The 2,999-nt window shown below is 51.5% G+C and overlaps 1 protein-coding gene across 1 annotated transcript; it reads right to left on the reverse strand.

The window, feature by feature from the left end:
* Nucleotides 1-1,648: 1,648 nt before the first annotated feature.
* LOC119305279 (CASP-like protein 4C1) lies at nt 1,649-2,634 on the reverse strand. The gene is made up of 2 exons (XM_037581848.1): nt 2,292-2,634; nt 1,649-2,163 (listed from the first exon to the last, which is right to left on the reverse strand). The coding sequence occupies exons 1-2, from the start codon at nt 2,601-2,603 to the stop codon at nt 1,918-1,920; spliced, it is 558 nt and encodes a 185-aa protein (XP_037437745.1). The 5' UTR covers nt 2,604-2,634; the 3' UTR covers nt 1,649-1,917.
* Nucleotides 2,635-2,999: the final 365 nt, after the last annotated feature.

A 2,999-nucleotide genomic window follows, 5' to 3' on the forward strand; every position in this document is an offset into this window, starting at 1 on the left:
GTAATAGATGGTGTGTTGATGATGAACTTCTTGCTCTTGTGCTTCAAATGATAGTCTCCCCAACACTCAACTCTCTCTCACAGATTTGGCTATGATGGAAAGATGATTTGAGTGGAAAGCAACTTGGGGAAGGCTAGAGATCAAGATTCTTGTGGTTGGATTGGAATGTCTTGGTCTCAACACATGAGTAGGTGGTTCTCTCTTAGAAAATGAGTAGTGGAAGTATAGGCACATTTTGATGGCTCTCAAATGGAGAAGGTGGTGGAGGGGTATATATAGCCTCCACATAAAATCTAACCGTTACACACATTTGACCCAACTCGGTCAGACCGAATAGAAGAACTCGGTGAGACCGATTTAGTTCAAAATGTGAATGTTAGGAATCTCGCTGGGACCGACAGGATCAACTCGGTGGGACCGATGTGCTAGGGCTAGGGCAAAACCTCATCTCGGTGAGACAGATCGATGAACTCGGTGAGACCAATTTCAGAAATTGATCAAACAGAGAGTTGGTCAAGCAAACTCGGTGGGACTGATTGCACATTTTGGTGAGACCGAAATAATTGCAATAGGCAACAGAGAGTTTGCAAGGCCATCTCGGTGAGACCGAGATCCGTATCGGTGTGACCGAATTGATTAGGGTTTCTGGCAGTGACTATGTCAAATGAACTCGGTGGCGCAAGATAGATCAAATCAGTGGGACCGAGTTTGACTTTAGGTTTTGGACATAAGTGGAAATGGGAAAGTGGTTGAGGGTTTTGGAGTTATATCACTAAGCACTTTGAGCAAGTAGACCATTAAGCAACACCTCATCCCCTTTTAATAATAGTGGCTTTCCTATGGACTCAATGTGATCTTGGATCACTAAAATAAAAATGAAGAGTCTTGAGCCTTTGCCAATCTTTGTCCTTAGCATTTTGAAGGGGTTCCACATCCTCTTGTCCTTACCACTCCATTGTTGAACTCATCTGAAGTATACTTGATAAAAGTATTAGTCCAACAAAAGATATGTTGTCATTGATTACCAAAATCACCCAGGGAGCATTTGTGCTTTCACAAAGTCCCAATGCGGCATCCCTGGTGGCTATTGTTGGCGATCTCCAGATGTTAGATAGAAAATCAGCATCATCGGCGCATCAACATTGAAGCTCGGTGTGGAGGACGAGGAGGTGGTGCAACTTGGTCCCATCTATCCTTCATAGAAGCTTGGAGTAAACCCTTCAATGGGGTCACTGGTCCAGTTATTGCCAAAGCCATGGCACTCCAAGAAGGCATCATTTTTGCACTAACTATGAGGCTTTCTCACACATGGTGATGGAAGTGGATTGCTTAGAGGCTGTTAACCTCTGGTCTTCGTGTTATAATTCTTGATCAATTGTGGCGTCTATCTTAGATGAAATAGAGGGAAAATAGGCAAGTTTTAGTTTTTCTGTTAGACATGTCCCAAGGATGGTAGCAGTGTGGGGGAACTTTATGCTAAGCAGGCATGTTCCTTGGTTTCAGACTACTGGCCACAGAAACGTTCATCCTTTCTCATTACAGCTTCAGGGGTAGTTGTAATCGAATGTTATTAAAGTAATGAAGCTCCCCGAATTCTCGGCAAAAATCCCCAGAAAAAAAAAAGAACAAGGGTGAGTCCCACCGGTCAGATATAGCAAACCCAAATTGAAAAAACAAACTCGTCATGCACCGCCTATGTTTCACTGGTATATCCCGCAGAATCTTGCGTACACATCACACACACATCCATCTAATAGTGTCGAGCTAATCAGCGTAGTGCATACTGTAATAATCACCCCACCGATCGATCAAAACCACCGAAAAATCGAAGTGCTCTGGCTAGCCGCACCCCGATCAGTTCATCGCACGAGTAGCTACTACGTACGGACGTATGCCCCATGGCCCCACGCGCGCCGGTCAATACGGGGAGGAGGAGGAGGTCCCCGCCGGGAGCCGGGAACCGGTGGCGAGGAAGCGGACGAGCCGGAACCCCGTCGCGAGCGCCGCCAGCGCCAGGAACGCGAACGCCGCGAACCCGAGCCCCACGGCGATGTCGCCCTGCAGGCACGCCGTGCTGCTGATATTCCGCTCCTGGCCTCCGCCGCACAACGCCGCTTCCCGCGCCGCCGCCGCCGCCGCGGCCAGCGCCATGTACCCGAAACCCTGCAGCGCACGCACACACGATCAAATTAACAACTCCGGAATTAGGTAACTAACTCCTTGTGTGTGGTCGATCGACCAGATGCAACTTGCGTGTAATTACAGCAAGTAGGCGCTGGTTAATTAGTTACCTGGTCGTGGCCGAAGTCGAACCAGAGCTGCAAGGCCTCCGGGAGCAGCGTGGCGCCCTTGGCCACCTCCCACGCCGCCGCGGCGACCTCGAACACTGAGTATACCGCCACGACCGCGTTCGCCGCCAGCAGGAACCTGAACGGCGCCAGCCGCAGCACGGCGCCGTCCGTCGCCGCGAGCACCGCCGCCGCGAGGCTAAAGCACAGCGCCGCCACACGCAGCACCAGCAGGAGCGCCCCCAGCCGCCTCGACTCCTTCCTCCGACCCCCCGCCGGCGCCGCCTGAGCCCCGTTACGCAGCGGCGACGCCATCCGACCACCCAAAGCTCAGCTCATCCAACGGTGACTGGGTGTCCTGAGCTTGGCACGTAGCCTCCTCCCGGCTTTATAGACAGCCTGGGATCACGGGAGAGGCGAGTCTTGGGCGCCTACGTGGCGGCGCATGGGACCCACACGGCAGGCTCGGATGAGCCAAAGGTTGTGTAAAGCCGAGCTGCCATGGCCAGGTGTGGCGAGGCGTTAGGTGTGGACATGTGAGTGAATTAATGGCGCCATCAATGTGGACTGTTCGGAGCTTGTGATGCTATCTAATTTTCCACTTGAGCACCGCCACACGTACGAACGATCCAACAAATTCCCTCTGGTCCCATTTTCGGACACGGATTCTTCTTCACTTTCCATAGCAAAACGAACTGGTTTGCCTGGCAT

Source organism: Triticum dicoccoides, chromosome 5B (assembly GCF_002162155.2).
Source record: "Triticum dicoccoides isolate Atlit2015 ecotype Zavitan chromosome 5B, WEW_v2.0, whole genome shotgun sequence".
Taxonomy (NCBI): domain Eukaryota; kingdom Viridiplantae; phylum Streptophyta; class Magnoliopsida; order Poales; family Poaceae; genus Triticum; species Triticum dicoccoides.